The 20,662-nt window shown below is 36.2% G+C and overlaps 2 protein-coding genes across 4 annotated transcripts in view; one reads left to right on the top strand and one right to left on the bottom strand.

The window, feature by feature from the left end:
- LOC105253181 (Fanconi anemia group J protein) overlaps window positions 1–18,938 on the top strand; it is a 43,743-nt gene extending 24,805 nt beyond the window's left edge. For both annotated transcript variants that reach the window (XM_025407412.1, XM_011261033.3), the window contains 12 exons: window positions 8,731–8,766; window positions 15,789–15,897; window positions 15,971–16,069; window positions 16,136–16,229; window positions 16,317–16,526; window positions 16,736–16,978; window positions 17,153–17,455; window positions 17,545–17,874; window positions 17,955–18,287; window positions 18,393–18,583; window positions 18,660–18,711; window positions 18,792–18,938. In XM_025407412.1, the coding sequence (XP_025263197.1) occupies window positions 8,731–8,766; window positions 15,789–15,897; window positions 15,971–16,069; window positions 16,136–16,229; window positions 16,317–16,526; window positions 16,736–16,978; window positions 17,153–17,455; window positions 17,545–17,874; window positions 17,955–18,287; window positions 18,393–18,583; window positions 18,660–18,711; window positions 18,792–18,893 (2,102 nt within the window). In that variant the 3' untranslated portion in view covers window positions 18,894–18,938. The remainder of the gene's footprint in view (window positions 1–8,730; window positions 8,767–15,788; window positions 15,898–15,970; window positions 16,070–16,135; window positions 16,230–16,316; window positions 16,527–16,735; window positions 16,979–17,152; window positions 17,456–17,544; window positions 17,875–17,954; window positions 18,288–18,392; window positions 18,584–18,659; window positions 18,712–18,791) is intronic.
- A 76-nt stretch (window positions 18,939–19,014) lies between these two features.
- On the bottom strand, window positions 19,015–19,939 carry LOC105253183 (coiled-coil domain-containing protein 86). Of its 2 annotated transcripts, XM_020028110.2 has the most exons (4): window positions 19,842–19,939; window positions 19,599–19,765; window positions 19,187–19,391; window positions 19,015–19,112 (listed from the first exon to the last, which is right to left on the bottom strand). In XM_020028110.2, exons 2-4 carry the CDS (start codon window positions 19,742–19,744, stop codon window positions 19,032–19,034), a joined length of 432 nt encoding a protein of 143 aa, XP_019883669.2. In that variant the 5' UTR covers window positions 19,745–19,765; window positions 19,842–19,939; the 3' UTR covers window positions 19,015–19,031. The 2 variants fall into 2 exon arrangements, with proteins under 2 accessions (XP_019883669.2, XP_011259337.2); XM_011261035.3 differs by lacking the exon at window positions 19,842–19,939 and having other exon boundaries at window positions 19,599–19,835.
- Window positions 19,940–20,662: the final 723 nt, after the last annotated feature.

The following is a 20,662-nucleotide window of genomic DNA, read 5'->3' as shown; positions in this document are numbered from 1 at the left end:
TCAATGCGCATAAGTTTTATCAAATTTTTAGTGCAATGATCTGTTGAGTGAATTTAACCGCCGATTGGCGGTATTATGCTTGCACATGACATTCCACGTGCTATAAGCTCGAGCGTGAACCACGGTATGATTCATTTGAGCAGACTCGCGTAGCTTCCATTTTCCAAACGGGTGGCATTTGTACTTCAGGCTATTCTCTAATTGCTGCTTGATCATCGACGAGTTACAAGTCGTTCGGTGGCTGCCAGTTCGCATCCGGGTTTGCGAGTGAGAAACAATAAATTGCATTCACAGCGTGAGATCTGTTTCGCGGGCCACGAACCGAACTTACTTTGATCACTATCTATCTGAAATCGGAATGCTTTGTTCGCGGTTGCACGTGTCTGCTCCAGGATATTGCTACTTGATAGTTGCGTTCGACGGCCGACCGTGCATTTTGCAGGGCGAGAATCAGCGATTCGGAAGTCAAAATACAGTATGGGGAAAAAGTTTAGACAAGTCGTAAACAAAAATGGGGATGGTATTGTCGCATGGCGTTCGCATCTGCTGACTTGATTCACGAAAATTGATAATTCAAGCATCATCGTGACAAATTTCCATGAAATTAATATTATATTAATATTATATTAATAATATCGCGCCAATTTTTTATTTACAGAATGTTTTATTTTAGCTATATCTTTTTTAACGATGAGAGAGCGGTTTATGCTTTTAACGGAGCATTTTTAATTGAAACACAGGTATAGAATATCGATGCATTCGTAATTATAAATAATAAAATTATCGCGTATATAATTATGTCATTTCGAGGTTGCAACGTTACGGTTAGGGCATATTACGTCAATCTTATGCATTATTGCATACAGTTGCTTATGAATTATGAAATTAATTAATTTCACATTCTGCGCTACGTCGCATCGTGCTGATACAAAGCCACAATTGGATGCTGCGCGTGTGATCTCGCGTATGTATCGGTTCTGGAAAATGTCATTTTTAAATTGTACTGTTAAAATTGTTATTGCTACTCGCGCGCGACGCGCCTTGTAAAACGTAAACGTGCAATAAATGAAATTTATCAGGCAACGACCAAATGTAATTAATTTAATAGAGTGAGAAAGGCAATACAGAACGAAAAAGTATCACAACAATCTTTAACCAGAAATATAATCTGTTTCTGCTAAATATGTGTTTCTAACGTATTTCGATATTCAATCGAATATATCTACGGAAAAGGGTATCGTTTCACTGGCGAATCCATGAGCGGCGAAACGAAGTTTCAATAACCCAGTTTCGATTTTCAAATAATCCTCCCCGAATCTAAGCCGTGTCTCCTATCGCTTGAAAAATCTATTCGTTCTATCATAAAATTCGATAGGTTTTACAATAAATTAATTTCTTTCAAGTTAATCATAATTGTAAATTTTGGAAGGATTTTAATTTCATAATTTATAATGATGGAGAAAAAAAGGAATCTCTTATCTTTCTTTAATTATTATCATTAAAGATCATTTTCGTTCTAAATTATCTATTGGGGTGATTAGAGAAAAAAGACGAGCTTATATATAAAGAGATAGAAAATGAGAATTAAAAAAAAACGACGGAAAATCGTTATAAGAATAGAAAAAAAAACTACTCCGACTGTCCCAGTTCATTCTCTGCGAAACAAGACGATGGTTCAGTCAGGGACAATAATTTCTGCACGGTCCCGCGCAAAACTTCGTCGCTGGGATATCTAGTCGGTGGCGCGAATCGTTTTCTCGCTGCTTCACCCACGGCCGGAGGGCGATTGGCGGCTGGATGGCGCGCGGGGGATGTGGGGGATGTGGGGGATGGCCGGCTAAGCGAGGCTCATTTTGTCGGCGGCAGATATGGCGCGGCCCGCCGCCACCCCCGACGCCCCGGCCGCCTTCCACAGCCGCTCATCCGGTGACGTGGAGGGCGCGGTGGAGGTGACGGGAAGGGAGGAGGGATAGATGGTTGAGTCGGGGGTGGAATGGCTGGCTGGCGACATTATTAGACGCCCCCGGTGAGTCAGTGAACGAGCGCGATGGTGAGGGCGGGGGTGGATGACGGCAATGTTAGTGCCGTGGGGTTGGATGGAGGATAATGAGGAAAAAAGACGATGTACAAGATGTTGCAACGAGATATCGCGCGGTCGCTGCCGTTCCGCGCCGCGTAAAAAGGCACCTGCTTGCGCGAAGAAAGACACAATTTTCGCGTGCGTTTACTTCCGCCGGAATATTAACTCGCCTTGCGGCGGAAAAAAGGATGTCAGGGATAGCGAAGCGTCATCGTTGAAAAGATTTAACCATCGAAAAATTTAACGATATTCTCGAGAATGATCACAAACTAAAGTAAAAAGAAAAAGACATCTATGTATAATGAATATGTTTTTATTAAACATCTTAATCTAAAAAGAAATTCGAGTTCTGATTTCGATATAGTTACACATATGCAACCATAAGATATTTATATGTAAAAATAAAACATGGTATATAGATATATAGAAATACATATAATAGATAAATAGAAATACATTTATAACATATTTTAGGCTATATCGGAAGTATTAAAAAATATATATTAAAACTATCTTAATCGATGTGTTGAATAGACTGTTATATCTCTTCGATATTTGACGATTTTCCTAGCTGTTCTCTTGCACTCAACTAGGAAATAAGGTGACTGACATCAACTAGATTTCATCGACTAGTCGATAGTGATGTCTGCGGGAAGTGAGCAACCCTCGAGCGCGCCAGCGGAGTTCTTATTCCCGAAATTAAACGGCAGTGGTTCATCTCCCCCGCTTCAGCCGGAGCTTTTATTTGATTCGCGATGCGACAGCCAAGATAGCCGGCGCGACGCCGAGCGTGGTGCTTATCCGAGCTCCCTCGTGTTCGCGGATGCGGTCTGAAAGCTTTTTCGCCGCATAGTAGGTGGAGGAGGAAGAGGGATGAGGTGGAAGAGAGACGGTGGCGGTGGAACGCGGGGGGCGAGCAGGCGGGTGATGTTCCATCATGGGGAATGAAAATCAGGGACCCCCTCGGGGCTCGGAATTAAAATGGCTGTCACACGCAGCCGGGGGTTGTGCTCTTCCTGCGGAAAACCTCGGCGAGAGGAAGAGGAGAAAGAGGAGGAGAAGGCATGAAAGGTACCCATCCCCTTGCCGTCGTTTGCCACCCTTTAACCACCCTCCTCCTACTTCCCCGACATTTTTTTGTTACTTTATTCTCTCTTGCCCGCCGGTTGGCATGTCTTTCTCTCTTTTTAATCTGTTTCTGCTCTTATCGGGCGCTTCTCTCGCTCATTTTCAAGACGACCTGTCCGTCGTTTGATCGACACCGATATTCGATCGCTCGCGGTAGTAGCTATCAGCGGTGAATAGAACGGTTATATCCGGCCCTGTTAATTATTACGAGATTCCAGAATTAAGTAGATACGCTGTGAAAATTCGGGAAGAACTTGAGATGGAAAAAGTGATATATATTATTAATAATTTATAAAATGTAACTCTTAAAAAATGTTTCTGAAAATATATTCAGGAATCTTTGATGCGAAACATTTTTTTTTCATACTTATTACGGCAGAAATATGAGACATAATTATCAAAAATAATATGATAGTATGATTAAAAAAGGTAATCTAATTCTTGAAAAAAATAAAATAACGATATATACTCATTTTTCGTTACATAACGATATTTACTTATGGTAAATAATTAAATTAAGTAAAATAAATAAATGTAGTCTCAAATTTTAATTGTCTGCAAAATTCTTTTATCTCTTTAGAAGGGAACACCCGGTATAATGTCGTGTTTTCGTTGTAACTAGTTTCTGCGTCGTCGAATCAATCTTGCCAAGGGTGCGTAGCTTCTCTATACTGCTCCCTCTGGTACGCCCCACCCTCCCGTTGGCCCCCGAGGGGATCGAAATTAAAATGACAATGAGGGCAGATCCGAAGGGTGGCTAAAAATGCGTACCCTTGCCATCGTCCAATCAGCAACGGATCCGACGACGCCATCGCGAACCTTCCCCCTTCTGTCGTTTTCTTTTTTTCCTTCCTGCGGCCTTTCGCATCCGGAGAAACGCCACGAAATGAAAGCGCTTAAAGCGCGATGATTCTTCAGCGAAATCTCCAACCCCTTCCGTCCCCTTCTCTCTTATTCGCAGTTACTGGCGGAAGTTTTCGAGCAATTAATCGAAATCGAAATCGGCACGATTTGTGTCAGTTTATGTGATGGTTCTTATCGTCGATAATGATAGAGATGATATTTGTGCGCGAAACGAACGTTTTAATAAAATCGATTAATATTTAAATTTTACATGGCTTATATATCACGTGAAATGAATTTAAATGGAAACTCACATTATTTATTCTTGTAATATGCTAAATTAAACTTATTGGTCGTTTAAGGAACATATTTCTAGTGAATATATTTCCATGGTTGATATAGATTTAAGGAAATGATATAGATTAAAGGAAATGATTTGTGATTCTAATATTCTTTTAATTACTTTATAGAACTTAAATGATCCGAATTTTACAGAGCTTAAATAATACGTTGTAAATAATACGAAATATATGTAAAATTTTAAAATATATGTAAAATTGCAAAAAATTCGAAAGATACATTGAAAAATGTATAAATCATACTCGGAAATGTACACAAATATTTTTCAATCGTGTAATGAAAATACAACGACGGCGTGACGATCATACCTGTAACTATTGGCTTCTCACCTGGCGTGTTATTTCTATGAATATAAAAATGTGATTCGTATTTGCATGAAATGCTAATTTCGAAACTGTGATTTTTCGTGATTTTCTACAAATATTTCGATAAAAAATGACATTCCGCGTCTGTAAAATTTTTTGATGACACATTTCTCAGTCATTATTCCATTTTTAGACTTATTTAAAAATGTCATTTTGAAATTATATTTTACCACACACATTTTTTAATTTAATTTTAATATTTTAATTTTAATATTTTTAGCTTGTTAGGTATTAGTCAAATTGTTGTTAATCAAAAGAGAACTTTAGATTTTTAGTAATTAAATTGACAATTAATCTATTAAAAATTTATTTTAAAATACATATATATATATATATATATATATATATATATATATATTTCTCTTAGAATCTTATTGTCTTTCTCTCTTCATCGCACCGACACGATGAAAGATACAGGCGTAAGAAAAAAAAGCGTCCGCAAGTGACGGAAGGAAGAGGGTGGAAAGTTCTGATACAGAACTAAGAACGAAAACGATATCTCGTCGGCACGTGCACGCGGTTAAAAAGGTTCACGAGATTTTGCCGCGCGTTTCGTCGGCCGCGGCCTGGTAAAAGCGGAACCGGCTGTCACGATACGGATCTGACCAATCATAAAGGCCGCACATACACATATAACAGCCACTTTATTCATCCATCCAGGCCTGCCTAACGGACAAAGGCGGAAATTAGTCAGGTTCGTTATGCTTATTAATTGACTGACATTTCCGTCATATTATTGTACGATGAATCGAGAGCTACTCTCTCGCAAGGCCCTCGAAAAACAGGCTGCCCTCCTTTACGCACACGATTATTGCTACAGGACGTTTCATTGATAGCAAAAGTCAACAATGTGAAAAAAAGACGTGTCATGCTTCCATAGATAAATTTAGAATTAAAATTTAAAATCATATGATAAGAACCAATGTATAATATTTTTGAGATTTAATGGATAACTAAATGTGTTTAATATTATTTCTAATTTTCTCTGTGAAAATAACTATTACTATTCGTTATATTTTGCTTTAAAAATAATTCGAATTTATATATAACGTAAAAATAATGGAAATAAAAAGGAATGACCAAAGTTTAGGGCATAGTTAGCCGTCTTTGCACAAAATGAATCTCAAAGAAAAAATCGTACATTTGAATTGATTAATTATAATATTTCCGTAAATAATGATATTCCGTAATTATAATATTTCCATGATGATTCTGTGATATTTCTGGAAATTTATTAAAAAAGAAATGATATTTAGAATATTGTAAAGAACATGTAAGCATTCAAAACATTCAAAAGCTTTAATTTTAAAGAAATCTGGGAAATAAGTTTATCAATCAAAGCCTCGAATATGAGATGATGCGATCAGGCGATGTTCCGCGATAATTATATATATAGATATTAATTACTAGTTAGCGTAGTGTTTTTATTAACGGCAGTGCGGTTGAAGAAAGAAATGAGAATACAAAGTGACGGAAAAACGACGGAAAGGTACGAGCAGGATGAATAAGAGAAAATGAAGCGCAGACGAAACGCAAGATGCGACTCGAGTGAATCGTAGAAAAATTGCACGCAAATGAGAAGTTTTTCATATAACGTATGTTAACGTATAAAAGACTCAAAAAGATATGACGTTACATACGGTATCTATTTTCTTGCATGCTCAAAGAGAAAGCATTCACGTACGAAAATCTCTTTTTCATATGCGTGGCAAACTGTTATTACGTCTAAATATTCTTTATTTATATCGTTAACTTGCAACAAATATTTAAAATGTATCTCAAATTTCATTGTTATTATTTTTAATTAATGGAGAATTATTTACGATGTAGGAAGGCTAACTGAGAGAGAGAGAGAGAGATAGAGATAGAGAAAGAAAGAAAGAGAGAGAAAGAGAAAGAGAAAGAGATATATTATGAATTATTGTTTTTCGTTATTGCATGTACAAAATATATTTCCATAACTTTCATATATAACGTATAATACATATCGTTATTTTTAAAAGTATCGTCCCTTTTGACACACGATATCTCGTTATCTTGTCCCTGCGAATATGAGGAGTAATCGAAACACGTTGGTACAATATATAAAGGATTAAAGCAATTATGAGTTCGTTCTAATAACGATGTTCACTGTGCGCTATTCTCTCTAAATCTGTTTTCATTAAAACGTTAAACGATCGATCTTCAACTGTACATCCTAACAAATATGAAATTACATTTTGCATATGTTATAAATATATAGATATATATTTTTTTATCTTTTTCACATATATTTTTTATGTACATTTTCTCTCTTACTAAATGATAAAGCATATACAATTGCTTTATCTCAAATTTTGTTTCTATATATACGATAATTTGCGTGTTTTGAGTATCGAAAACTGGGATTCTACGCGCGATGTTGGTTCGCGCGTATTCATTTTATGCACCCTTCGCGAGAAATCGGTTGAAAATGGCGAGACCGGTCGATCCTGAAAAGGGTGAAGGGCGCACGTGGTGGGGCTCGGGGATTTCTTAATGATGCTGTCTCGTTGCTGAGTCGGCTCACTCTTATATTTATCCTCCGCTAAGGGATGACACACATGAAAGAGGAGGGGGCGTATCGGTGTCGACGTGCAGCTGCGCCTTGTATCATACACCTATATTCTTACGCAGGGTGGTAAGTTATATCGGCGAGGGAATAATGCCACGGGGGTGCCGGAACGGTTTCATTACACGGCTTCCCGAGGGATAATATCCTGGGATATCTCTCCGCGGTCGACCCCAACGGGGGTGAAATTCCGTGCCACCGGCCCACCTCGTATGAAAGATGAACCCTCCGTGTGGCGGCCCCATACTGGAGGAGCATCACCCTGAGCAACCCCTTTGGAGGGAGAACGCGTTTGGGGCGAGCAAGGGAGGAAATTGCAGCAACCGACCACACTGGGGCAAGGGATCGCCATGCGGCGACGGAAAATGGCCGATGGCCTCGTGGCGATCGCAAATACGAAGGCGCTGTTTTAATAACGCTACGGTAACGGTAACAACGGATTACGTCGTTTCTGACTCTTGCCTATTCTCTCTCGAAACTATAGAAAGAGCGATGCGTGGCGAACTTAACAATACGCAACGGACGTTGTATATTTCCAGCTCTTTTGTTCCTAGATATGAGATTTTTAAAGGTAAAACATGAGAAATTTGCTGGAAATTCGGTAACAATATGATTCGTCCAAAAACAGCTTTATTTTTACACGAGTCATATTATTTGTTCTTTATCGAAGAAATGTTGAAAACAGTTTCACCGAGAGAGAGATGATCGACGTTTCACGGAACATATTTTTTTCTCTTCTTTTTTTATGTCGGCACCCTTTGAAGCTGCTATATAACACACACGAATTCACCTAGCACGATGCCATTATATCGCTCGCGCACATTGCGATTAGTATTTAATGCGCACATTGTATGAGAAAGGGTCCTTTTCCCGTATCAGATGCGGGGCGGGCCTTAGACTAGTTATTAGACCGCTGACAGGCCCATATAATCCACTTCTCGTGATGTACAGAACGAAAAATATAATGCCTATTAGCGAGGATCTTTTCAGCGCGGAATTTTTTCTTCGCCTTTTATTTCCTTTTTTCCCGCATCGGTCGCGCATTGATTCGCGCGCGGTAATTTTCATTTTCTTCCTTTTCGCGTTTTGTTTTAATCTCATGTCAATAGTCACTTAATTGACTGTATAATGGATCAAAAGTCATTTCTTCCGTACGATATTGATAAATCCAGATAAATCCTTGTTTAGACAGAGTAAAAAATTATAAAGTCAACAATGTATTTATTATTGTTGCACATTTTTATTTTGGTGCTTTTTGACTGTATTTAACGCGATTTGGAATTGAAAAATCTTATTTATATCAAAAGAATCACTTTTTGTTAAAAATTTCTGTCAATTAATAATTAAAAATTTTTTTGTTTCAGAAAAAATCCAGCAGGAGAATAATCAAATGAATGCAGGTGAGTTAAAAATGGGAAAAATATTTCCTTTTTTTTATTTCCGATATTATTCATTGAAAAAGAGTCATTTGTTAAACATTTACCTATTTTCACTTGTTACATTTAAAACACGTCGATTATAGTAACGTGTTTGTTAATGAACATGTTACCAAGTTAGATTGTCGAGAGAAAGATTTCCCTCAGTTTTGCATGGTTTAATGGATACATTGTATCTCGAACGAAACGAAACGTTGCGCGAACGTTCCAGGTGTCTGCCCACATTGTACGTGGCGATATTCGAAAAGAGAGTAAGCGAATATTGTATAATCTGAGCCATTCGAGCGTAAAGACCCCCGCCGCAGTTATTTTATTTAATATAGTATCCCGCTCTGCTAACATCTGTCTGTGAAACGGTGTGTTTCTTTATCACGAGCGAAAAGAACATTCTCTAGAACTTTGTAAATAACGGTGTGTAAAGTGTATATTCACAGGATCAATATATTTTAAAATTCCATGCTTTCGGACATATAATGGATAATATTAATATCTTGCAAAATTTTAAACTAACTATCAAAATTTTATTTTAATTAGCAAAAGTGCTCGCTTATGATTGTGTTTTGCACATAAGATATATATATCGTACGTGTGTCTTTATACTTTTTTTCCCTCTCTGAGATAATACTTTTCTTTCTTTCAAAGATTTAAGACTGGTTTCTTTGTTTTTAAAATGTATTTTATATCGTAAAGAAAAGCACTTTCAATTTTCCGTGCTTTAACTATTAATGAATAATTTTAAATCATCGACAATATAATGAATTACAAAAGTGATTTAACGGTGCATCGTAATGCAGCCTATAGTTTTCGGTTCGTTAGCGATCATGCAACCGCATGCGGATTTGCTTCGGTGAAAATTACTGCACATCCTGGTACAATCAACTCATATATTATTTGTAAATTATGGTTAATGATTATTATTATCTTCGATTCAAATGTAACTAATGTTACATTTGCAACACTAATGTGCTGTCCATATTATTCATGAACCCTCGAAATAATATCACCGCGTGCGGCTGGCCTGCAGATCTCAACATGATTCAAATGCATCGAACTGACGTTATGATTCAATAATGGAATCATTTACTCTCTTTGGTTAACGTAATTTTGCAATTGTCACATTGAATTTTTGCTAATTACATTTCGATATATTTTTCGAAGAAACAAAATAATATGGATGTGATATTATTATTTCTTTCTCTCTCTCTCTCTCTCTCTCTCTCTCTCTCTCTCTCTCTCTCTCTCTCTCTCTCTCTCTCTCTCTCTCTCTCTCTCTCTCTTCTCCGCCTATACAAAATAGATTAAAAGATAATTTAGATTAAAACGAGGCGACTTGTGATCTTAGATAGAAGGCGTAAAGTATTTTTGCAGCTGGTATATTTTGATATTTTCGTTAGGTTTAAGGACAAAGAGTTAGCGTTGAAGCGCTTGATAAAATATATTTTTTCTCGACTTCCGTCCATTACGCAACCTGGAAAGACCATCGATGCGACCTATCGGCGGTAACATTACCGACTATGCAGCCTCCGCCACCAAAGCCGCCGCCGCCGTCGTCGCGACCCCATATTGCACCCCGCGAGGGACGCGTCGGGGGTTGCGCGGCAGCGCGGTAGGGTGAGTAATGTCGGGAAATGCAGCTAACGAAGTTTACGAAGATACTTAACGGAATTACGCCCTCGCTCGCAATGGTCCCCGTCGTCGTTCCATCGCTTCCCTACGCGCGCGCGTCATCTCGTCAACTTCCAAGCGTCCTTTTACACTTTTCCGGCAACAGGGAGGTCGCGTTAATTACCGGCAGAGGCAGGAAGCCGGGGAAACGGTGGCGAGACATCTCGTCCTCGACGCGATGCGTCGTCGACGCACAGCGATGGTTACGAAAGTCGGGTTATGGGGGCGGGTGACGGAGGACGGCGAGGGGGTGCGCGGCAGTGGAGCCAGGAAGGGGTCGGTTTGCGCCGAAGAAGGGTGTTATTGACATGGTGGATGTCGTCGGCCATCTTGGGCCGCAGCAGTCTCCCCGCCGCCGTCACCACCTCCACACCACCTCCTCCTCGTTTTCCTCTTCCTCCCGCCGCCACCATTCATCGCATTCACTCTGCTCCCCATCGCGTCCGAAGGACATCCTTGTGTCCCCTTGTGCCGAGTGACATTCGGGCTGCGTACCCAGCCTAACCTGCCCGGCGGACGCCCTGGGCCACCCTTTTCGACCAACCCCGGCAACGAGCTGCGAGGGTCCCGGGGGCTGCTTGTCGCCATGGCGACCAAACCCTCGCCCAACCCCCTCAACCAAACGCCGATTTCCTATCCCTCGGAACTTTGCTACCCTCTTCCGCCACCCCTTCCTCGTCGCTCGCGTCGTTTGCGCTGCCGTTCTCGTCGCCAAAGAGAGAGTCTTTCGATATCCTCGCTCGCCTCTCTTTGACAGCTCTACGATCCTCGTCTCTTTCTCATCATACTTGTTTTGTCTCCTTACCTCGCTTTTCTCTCTCCTTCTCTCTTCATCTTCGTCGGATAGCTAATGTCAATTTTTATTTTTTTAGAATTTGTGTTATGTCTTTTACTCTCTTTCATTTTATAATTCACTTTTAATAATAATTTATATTTTCCATGGGAAGATGAGGATTTCATGCTGTTTCTTCTCCTTAATATAATATAATATTTTTCGATTTTATTCTTCATATTTTTATTTGTTACGTCATAGGTTTTACTATTTCTTGTTTTTATCGATTTTATATTGGTTTAATAATTGTAATTATATTTGTTTTTAAATGAAGAAAATTATATCATCTGTGCTCTTATGACGTTAACTTATAAAATTTTCATCTTCTCTAATAAGTATAAAATAAAAATATAATAAAAAATTATGCTCTAATAAATTATATAATGAAATGTAATCTTACCATGTATCTTATCCATACTTTTCAAAGGATTTTAATATTTCGAAAATATCATTCTATATCTTCATTGAAATTTTTACTTCATGAAATTTTTACGAAGCTATTTTTAATAATTTTAAAAATCTTAGTTTTGAATCACGCTATATATATATATATATATATATATATATATATATATATATATATTCTGAGCTAGCACAATTTATCTAAATTTATGTAATATCAACCGATAAAAATCTGGCATCCGATATTGATAATCGATGTGTAATATATGTGATAGAAAGTTTATAATTTTCCTATGTTAATTAAAAAAACGGTATAGTGTTTCATAGGTGTTTCATATATTGTGCTTAAAATGCGAGTTGCGGTTTCGATATTACACAAATTTAATGGCCGCGTCGAAAAATCGCAAAAAATGTCGGGCGGTATTTAGGGTTGGTTAGATCGGTGTGGTGGCTATTAATACCGCTAATTATATCGAAGAGTCGATCTGCCGGAGACTCTGCCCGCGTTCTTCCTTTTGTCCGGAGATCCTTTATCAAACATTCTCGAAGACACAAAGTTGCTCCCTCGCCCCACGAAATTGGCGGATATTAGGAAGGACTTCGTCCCAAGCTTTTGTCTCGTTCGGCCACAAAGTTTCTCGAAGCACCACAATCCCGACCAATTAGCGACGATTTCCTAAAATCAAACCGTAACCGCGAGCTAATTGGCACTTGACATTCAACCCACTCTCTCCTCGCGAGAAACTCTTAAACCTTCATCATCGATGACAAATACTTGAATTAATTGTAGTCCTCATTTAAAGGAGTCCTTGGCCTCTGAGGAGGTTTTCGATGGGTACTTTTATTTCATCATTGTAGAAATCGTGAAACAAGAACGATTTTTAATTTTATCTACGGCTCCAATTACAAACGTGTTTGCAAATTTAGGGAAACTTTTTATTTAAATGATATCGATTATATCAGAAAAGTATCTTTTCCTTAGATAAAAGCAATAAGTTTAATAAATATAATATCAAAAGAATATATTTACAAAGAGAACTCTTGTACAAGAATTTGTAGCATCTTAACTATCGCAGATTATGCATCCATACACAAAATACTCGATATTAGGAGCAAAGTCTCGACATTTCGATAGCGTCGAGGTATCTTGAGCATTCTTGGGTCCCGAGATATAACAGAGCGTTCGAATGAACTCGGTGACTCGAACCATGCAGCTGCATTGCGGCAAAACAGTAGACGCTTGTCATCGGAGACGACGATCCGTGGGCGACATATCGGAATGTAATTCCGCAAATGCGCAACGTGGTTCCATTCATTGGCCAGTCACCGCGACCAGCTGCGGCTTTAAAATAGCGCTCACGGGGACGAACGTGGGTGATCGCCGAATGACAACGATTCGATTAATTAATGCCGGTGGAAGTGCCATGCATCGGCCTCGTGCGACGATAGGACCGGAAGTGCGTGTCGGGCGAAAAAAAAGGAGGAATCGCGGTCTTTATGTACGCGGATCAACTGTTTATTCAGCATGTAGTGAAAACGAGAGAAAGAAGAGAAAGAGATAGAACGAGAGAGAGTGCACCGGGTCGACGGGGGGAGGAGAAGAACCTGACGGGGGGGCGGGGGAGGAAGGAGGGAATGCAACAGCAAGCGTGAGTGATCGACGTGAAACGAGTTCATTCATGCTTGGATGTTGTAATTCTGAATGGACGTGAAATGGATCGAAGTTGTGCGATTAGATTAGGACCACGTGGGCTTATTTGATATTTTTTATTTAGATAAAGATACGAGTAGTTTTATTTTGACGGTTGATACAAATTACTTTTGTTGTAAAATAACTCGTCTCTGTTTTATATCACACATTTAACGGAAAGTAATCCTGCGATTTTCGGCTCTTCAACAATGAAATTGAATATTGAATATATAATTTTTGTAATGTAGATGATGTAATCGCGAGGAGTTTTATTTAAAATTTTAAATTTAACAACCTTTTTCATACTTTAAAGATTAAGCTGGTACAATGCTATTTCGGATTAAATTGAATCCAGCGTCATTGAATGATTCGCGTTAAAATCCAGGCTTGTTGGCAAGGTTAAAAGGGCGCCTCTCTGTCTCTCAAGGGTGCGATAACTTTCAGCGCCGACTGTATCGCTGGATGATATATCCCCCGGGGGTTTTCTCCCCTTGGGTGTTGGGGTGTGTTTCGTTGCCTGGCAACGACACCCTCGAAGTCCGCGCTCTGATTGGCCCCGTCTCGCTTTTCCTGTCTTAGCCTCTCTTCTCACCCCGTCGCCAATCAGGCCCCCTTGCTCATACTACCGTATCCACCCTATACCCTCACCGATGGAAACCATCGTCCTCGGGGCGAAATGCACACACGAGCGTGCGCGTGCAAAAAAAAAAAAGAAAAGAAAAAACACTCTGCTACGCGTCCACACGAACGCGAGGAATTAGAGGTAATTCGGTGCAATGGTGCAACATTGATATATATAACGATACATGTACGTAGTTGCATACAAGTGTACGTGAGGAAACGTTATAATATTAGTTCAAATAAATAATATGATGGATATTTATCTCTTTTGTTATTTTCGATACATAATGCATCATTATACGAAAAAAATGTAAAACTTTTAAGCTTGCGATCGTTTTATCAAATTTCCTTTTACAGATAATTTTTCCTAATAATAATAATAGTAATCTAATAGGAAGTAAAAGAAGGCTAGGAACCAAAGACGCAGGTAATGATGCGTGATAGTAATAATATATTATGATGGGGAAACTTTGTAAAGTTGTTTACTTACGTACAATAAGAAACGCAAAATATACGTTTAAAATTCATACAATAAGAAACGAAAAATATATGTTTAAAATGTGCTGTCGACGACGTTTCGATCCTGCTCTGGGTCCTTTTCAAATAAGAAAAAACATAATATTATTTAAACCAACTGACTGAATAATAAAAGAAGTCAATGCAATAAAATAAAAAGAAATTGAAAAGAAACGGTAGGGTCGCACAATTGTATCGTAGACACATGCTTCATAAAACGTTGACAAAAATCTGATATCGCACAAAAAGCGAGACTTTTATTATTCAGTTAGTTGGTTTAAATAATATTATGTTGTTTCTTATTTGACTTTGAAAAGGACCCAGAGCAAGGTCGAAACGTCGTCGACAGCACATCTTTTAAACATATATTTTTACGTTTCTTATTGTATGTAAATGAACAACTTTACAAAGTTTTTCCATCATAATATATTATTACTATCACGCACCATTACTTGCGTCTTTGGTTCCTAGCCTTCTCTTTTATTTCTTATTAGATTTGTATCATTTGAACCATTTTTACATGTTAAAATTTTTTTTACTTTTTTAATAATAATAATAATATAATAATAATAATAAAAATTTATTATTATTATCATGATGATGATGATCATCATTATCATCTATATATTTTTCTAATGAAAAGAAGTATAAATGAAAAGTTAGGAATATATATATTTATACATATTTTTGATGCTATATCGAGGAACATTTTTGATGATAAAATTAAGTTCATAGAATAAATATCCGGAATCTTATTTGCCAGAGATTCATTCTGTAAATCCGATTACGAATAAACAGCCATTTCATCGCGGCTCTCGATGTCATTGAGAGTCATTTCTATTTTTACGACTTCGTAAATTGTACGAAAGGATTAAAAGCGATTCTACTGGCTTCCTTTTCAATACCTTCTTCGAGTAGCTGGCTTGTTGTCGAAGCTGCGCAGCGCTCTGCGAGAGGATTAAACCTTCCTATTGATCCCGTTCAATGGATTCATGCCCTTTCACGTGCCAGCGTTCGTAATGTTTTGACATTCTTTGCGCTCGTCCCTTCGTATCTTGCTTCCTTCTTCCATGTTAGAAATATATCTTTATATCTTCAATTTGATAACGAATAATAAAATCATTTTCCTGACATAATACAGACAAAATCATTTATTTTAAGAATATATATATATCATAATTTCGCATATTGAAAAATTTTTATAAATATAATAAGTTAATAATTGTATGTATAATTAATTAATATTTGTACTTTTAATAGAGAGTTCGTGCTGCGGCAGTGAGGAGGATTGTTTAGACGACAATTTCTTTTTAAACTCATCACAATATTTCGACGAAGAATGGTGTGATAAAGTTCTGCGCAAAGCCAAGTAAGTGTATTAAATACGGACACATTTTATTTGTACAAGGATAAGTAATCTAATTCATTATTCGTTACTGTAGAGCGCAGAAAGTGCCAAAAATATATTACGGAACGCGAACGCACAAGCAAATCCAGCAAGTAGTGAGAGAATTAAAAAAAACTGTGTACAGGGATAAAAGGTAAAAAAATTGCGAAAAGTATTGTCTTAAAAAAATAAAATGAATGTACAATGAATGAGTTTCCAGGATGACTATATTGAGCAGCCGACAATACACGTGCATTCAAAAGAGCAATAAGAACAAGAACGAATTGTGTAAAGAGCTACTCGATCCATTAAAGGTTTCTATATATTATATCGTCTTCTCGCATGCGCAGTTAATGATTAAATAATTATATAACGGGATGTATTTTGTTCTTTGCGCACAGTCTACAAAATGCCTATATTATAATGACCAAAGTAAAAAACGAATGGCGTTATTTAATGAACTAGAAAAACCTTGGGATATAGAAGATTTGTTTTCATTTGGCAAAGATATCGGTATCTGTCCATATTTTGGCGCGAGATCTTTGATGGACCAGGCAGAAATCATTTTTTGTCCTTACAACTATATCGTGGATCCACATATTCGCGAGAGCGTAAGTACACAATTATCAATCAAGTAGTAATCACTTATCAATCAGGAAGTAGAAAGTATTCCAGAGAAAAATAATTGTAGAACAAAGTAAAATGCTTTTTTTTATTGTTACATAAATCTTTTCATCTTAAAAGTGCACAGAATACTTTCGCTATTTTCGATACTATATTAAACATGACATATAACAAATAAAATAATTAAAACATGTAGATGCAGATTAATTTGAAAGGCGATATTGTAATCCTTGACGAAGCTCATAACATCGAGGATACCTGTCGAGAGGCTGCCAGTGTGAATTTCAGAAATGATGAACTTAGGATTGCTGCCGACGATTGCACACATTGGAGTCGCAAATATCGTAATCGCGATCGTGATCGCGATATTTACACTATCATTGAGACGTATCTCACTGATATTGCAAAATTCCTGGAAGCTATTGATGTTAAACAAAATGTGAGCATATATATTTATTATTAATTATACCTTGCGTTTATTATATATTAATTCTATGTATCATTAAATTTTTTATCATATTCAGATATTCAGATATTAATCAATTCATATTAATTTTTATAAATAATTATAATCGATACTTTTACCTACCGTAATAAAATATATATCTTTCAGAGTAACAATGAGATGGTCAATAATTGTTGGCTTGGTGCCGAATTTCTGGTGTTACTTGACATGAATAATATCGGAAGTTCAAAATTTTCCGCTTTTCATGATGCTAGCAAGATGGCTATTCAACATTATGAAGAAATGAAACAAGAAACTCGTCCTGATAAAATAGTTCAAGCTATTTCGCAAGATACTAAAAGAATTCTAGAGGACTTGTGTTTCGCTATACAGATGCTCACATCTGATACTTTTGTCAATGATTATAGAGTATGTGTTATAGAAAGTATGGAACCTTCTAAGAAAATTGTTGTAAGTCCGTACATATGAACAGTTTTGTCATTATAATCTATATATTACATGTCCATATATTATAATATTATATAATGATTATTTTATAGATACCTGAAAACACCTGGATTTCGACAAAAAAAAATTTCGAATTTTCCTTTTTTAAGAATAAACCATTACGAATTATGAAACTGTTATGTATGAATCCTGCTGTAGTTTTCGCACCTTTGGCCCGCATCGTTCGTTCTGTGATAGTTGCTTCGGGTACTCTTACGCCGATTACGTCGTTCCAAAGTGAACTTGGCACGAAATTCCCGCATGTAGTCAATCCTGATCACATTATATCAAAAGATCAAGTGTACGTGAGATGTATTCCACGTGGGCCAAATGGAAAAACCTTAATGGCTAATTTCGAAAACGTAAATTCTTGGAATTTTCAGGTAAAATGAAAATTATTTCTTTTTTCGTTTAAACATTTATTATGTTGAAATCCAATTCGTAATATTTTTTAATGTAACAGGACGAACTCGGTAGTCTGGTTCTTCAAGTATGTGATGCAGTGCCGTATGGTGTGCTTTGTTTTTTCTCATCTTACATTACAATGAATAAATTACACGATAGATGGAGGAATACCGGCACATGGAGCAAACTCGAAAAATTGAAAAAAATTTTTGTAGAACCGAGAAATAACTCGAATCTGCCCACGATGATGGAAGAATATTGCAACGTAATCAGGGAATCGTCGTCTAAATCCTTTCATGTGGCATCCGGAGCTATTTTTTTCGCAGTTTACAGGGGGAAAGTGGCGGAAGGAATCGATTTTAGCGATAATGATGCTCGATGCGTACTAGCGGTAAATAATATTCCTTTCTTAATATTTCATACTGATTTTATTTACATGTCTATGCATATATTTGTATGTATATCCAATATAAACGTTTGGAATATTTTTTATTAGGTCGGCATACCATATAGAAATAAAAACGAGGTATCTATGAAAATGAACTATAATGATTCGAACAAGTCCAAAGGTTTCTTGCCTGGTTCAGAATGGTATACTGTAGATGCATTTAGAGCATTAAATCAGGCATTAGGCCGTTGTATTAGACATAAAAATGATTGGGGTGCTGTGTTGCTGGTGGATGAAAGGTATGTATTAGTCAAAGTATGTACAAAATTTGACTAAAGTAGAAATAAATTTCTTATTAAGATAATTTATATGTAGATTCCAGAACCGACATAAAATTAACTATTTACCAAAATGGATTAAAACAAAAGTAAGTTAGTCTACTACAAAGATATTATTAATAAATTATTGTTAACTATATTTATTTATATTGCAAAATTTATATTTTAGTGGATGTATGATGGAAATTACGATCTTCAAACAGAACTTCAAGATTTTATAGCAACACAAGTTGCACGGGAAAAGGGAGAAACATGTATAACAGCTGTATAGATTAAAATTTTTTTTAAAAATGTAAAGAAATCTTCATATGCTTCAGATTAAAAATATTTTAATTAAGAATGATTTAACAAAAACAGTAGTTTATATATGTGATTAAATGTCTTAATTTATATATATATTTTTTAAATATTATTTGTTAAGTGTGTCCCTCTTTTCAATCATTCTTAACTGTTTCTTTTTCATTCTCTTTATTTTTGCAGGATTTTTAATCTGAAAATGACAATAAAATAAGAGTTATACATATAAAATTGTTACAGTTTGTAAACAATAATATTTTTACTTACAACTTGTACAATTTCGCTCTTCTTTCGATTTTCCTCTGCTCTCTTTAAATTTTCTCTTCTCCGTTGCTTCTTAGCTTCTTTTTCTGCTTGTTTTTGGGCCTTGATTTCTCTTGATATTTCCTTAACACGTTTCAAATCTTCTCTTAACTTTTGTTTTTTAGCTAGTGATAATCTGATTCCACGCGTTTTAATTATCGACGAAAATCTACAAATAAATATATTACTGTCACTTGTATATTTTGTTTTGTTAAATAATTTACATGTTAAGAATATAATTTTTAATAAAAATTTAACAAATACGAATTGAACAACACAACAAATTATACTATTTAAGGAATATGTTAATTTTGATTTATATATTTTATTTATATATTTATATAAAACTTTTTAACCAGAGTTATGTATAACTTACCTTGTTTTCTCTTCTTTCCATATCCTACCAGATTTTGGTTTACCTCTCGGAATATGAGGTTTCTCACGTCTTTCAACACTGGAGGAGGATTCTGATACATTTTTATTCTGCACTGGCGCAGCGTTTTTGTTTAATATATCTTCCATACGTGTTATTTCCTCTCCACTCTCCATCATTCAAAAATATTAAAACGTACAGTTAAATTATGCGTGTTCTTCCGTATAAACAATTTTTATAGGTTACCTTTGTCACATGGCATTATCGCAACCAGAGAAGCCAAACGGACAATAATCGAAGTAGAATCGAGATTGCCATTGACAGTCTGCATTACCGAAGTCAGAGAGAAAACTGAAAAATGTCATGGCCTGCTTTTAGGTGATCCCTGAAAGCGATATTCCCTCTATGGACATTGAAAACGTGGACATGAACTACAAAGCCAAAGTCCATGAATGTTCTCAGAGGGTATCATGTGCACAATTTCTGGTTTCGTTCCGTGCTATGTGCACGAAATGCCGGTAACACCAGAGTATAACAAGACACTCATGTATATAAATTGATAGTAAATAAATTATGCAATCGTGAAAGATACTGTAATCTTCCAATGTAATGTTCAAAGATGACATAAATATTTTTCTATATTCATTGCCATGTTTATATATTTTTATTTACAAAACACAAAATGTCTGCTGTGGAATAAAAACATTTTTAACCGTTATTTCTATAAATCTTAATTAGCAATAAACTGATCTTTGATATTTATTAATCACTTTTTTAATTATTTAAAAAAGTTATTATATTATTAATTATTTACTTATTTATTTATTACTTATTTAATTATTAATGCATGTATAGAATTTGTCAAATTAATCACTGATTGTTCTAAAGTTTTTATAATTAAGATTCGAAAAATATAGTTGCAAAATATTTTAAATATCTCTTCCTTTATATAAAATATAAAGAATTCATATGTTCCATTCTAATATAGTCAACATTATTTATATACTTTTATTATAATTTTCTTACCAGCATAATATTTTTATGCTTAATATTTTATATAATTCAAT

Source organism: Camponotus floridanus, unplaced genomic scaffold, assembly GCF_003227725.1.
Source record: "Camponotus floridanus strain SB8 unplaced genomic scaffold, Cflo_v7.5 scaffold174, whole genome shotgun sequence".
Taxonomy (NCBI): Eukaryota; Metazoa; Arthropoda; class Insecta; order Hymenoptera; family Formicidae; genus Camponotus; species Camponotus floridanus.
The sequence above is the reverse complement of the archived record's forward strand: the minus strand, read 5'-3'. Positions and strand labels throughout refer to the sequence as shown.